This window comes from Colobus angolensis, unplaced genomic scaffold, assembly GCF_000951035.1.
Source record: "Colobus angolensis palliatus isolate OR3802 unplaced genomic scaffold, Cang.pa_1.0 Scaffold83, whole genome shotgun sequence".
NCBI lineage: Eukaryota > Metazoa > Chordata > Mammalia > Primates > Cercopithecidae > Colobus > Colobus angolensis.
In genome coordinates this window covers 1,398,542-1,399,548 of record NW_012122154.1, presented here as the reverse complement: position 1 = coordinate 1,399,548, position 1,007 = coordinate 1,398,542, and the positions used below count along the sequence as shown (strand labels likewise).

Sequence of the window (1,007 nt, the reverse complement as noted above, 5' to 3'; positions counted from 1 at the left end):
AAAAAAAAAACACACACACAAAAATCCTGCCTCTACCCCTCTCACAGACGTATCGTGAGAACTATTATTTAAGGTGACGGGCATGATCACATTCTGTAAACTCAGATCAGGAGCTGATGAGATGGTCCCCTGGGACCCGGAGTGGAGGAAGGGCAGTCTGCTCTCTTGCAGAAGGATCCAGAACACAGGAGAGAGGCCTAGGGGGAAGGAAATGGAATCCCACTGGGCTATAGCTGGGCAGAAATGGAAGGGGCAGAAGAATCTAGGGAGAGGAGAGGGTGCGATGGTTAAAGGACCAAGAGTGCCTCTTCTGCAGCCAGGGATTGAAAATACAGACCACAGCCCTTTTGCCAGTGGTATTCCTCCCAGAAGGACCCTGAAAGCCCAGCCTCCAGCCCTCTCCCTGCCCAGCACCCTCCCCAGACCTGCTTTCACTACTTTGTCTCACCGCTGAGTTGAACCTTAGGTGACAGATGTTACAGGAAATGAAGAGCTTCTTCTTCAGTGGGGAGGGGACCCCAAACGTGTGGCTGATGACAGCTTTCTGGACCGGGTCCATCTGTGAAGGGAGTGGGAGGGCATAATAACTCTGGGGTTGGCTTGGGAAGCAGGGATTGGGGGCAGCACAAAACTAAAGATGACTGAAGAGGGCCGTCGTCAGCTTCTAGGAAGAACTTTTCCATCCTGTGGATGTTGGAAAAAGAAACACCTGGGCCAGCTATGGTGGCTCATGCCTGTAATCCCAGCACTTTGAGAGTCCGAGGCAGGCAGATCACCTCAGGTTGGGAGTTCAACACCAGCCTGACCAACATGGAGAAACCCCTTCTCCACTAAAAAAAATACAAAATTAGCCAGGTGTGATGGCGTGTGCCTGTAATCCCAGCTACTTGGGAGGCTGAGGCAGGAGAATCACTTGAACCGGGGAGATGGAGTTTGCAGTAAGCCGAGAGCACCTCCAGCCTGGGCAACAAGAGCAAAACTTTGTCTCAAAAAAAAAGAAAGGAAGA

The 1,007-nt window shown here is 51.5% G+C and overlaps 1 protein-coding gene across 1 annotated transcript in view; it reads right to left on the bottom strand.

The window, feature by feature from the left end:
* Positions 1–1,007, bottom strand: part of ZNF385C (zinc finger protein 385C) — a 43,334-nt gene that overhangs the window by 8,065 nt on the left and 34,262 nt on the right. Inside the window, exon 4 of the mRNA XM_011929737.1 lies at positions 449–559. Coding sequence (XP_011785127.1) covers positions 449–559 — 111 coding nt within the window. The remainder of the gene's footprint in view (positions 1–448; positions 560–1,007) is intronic.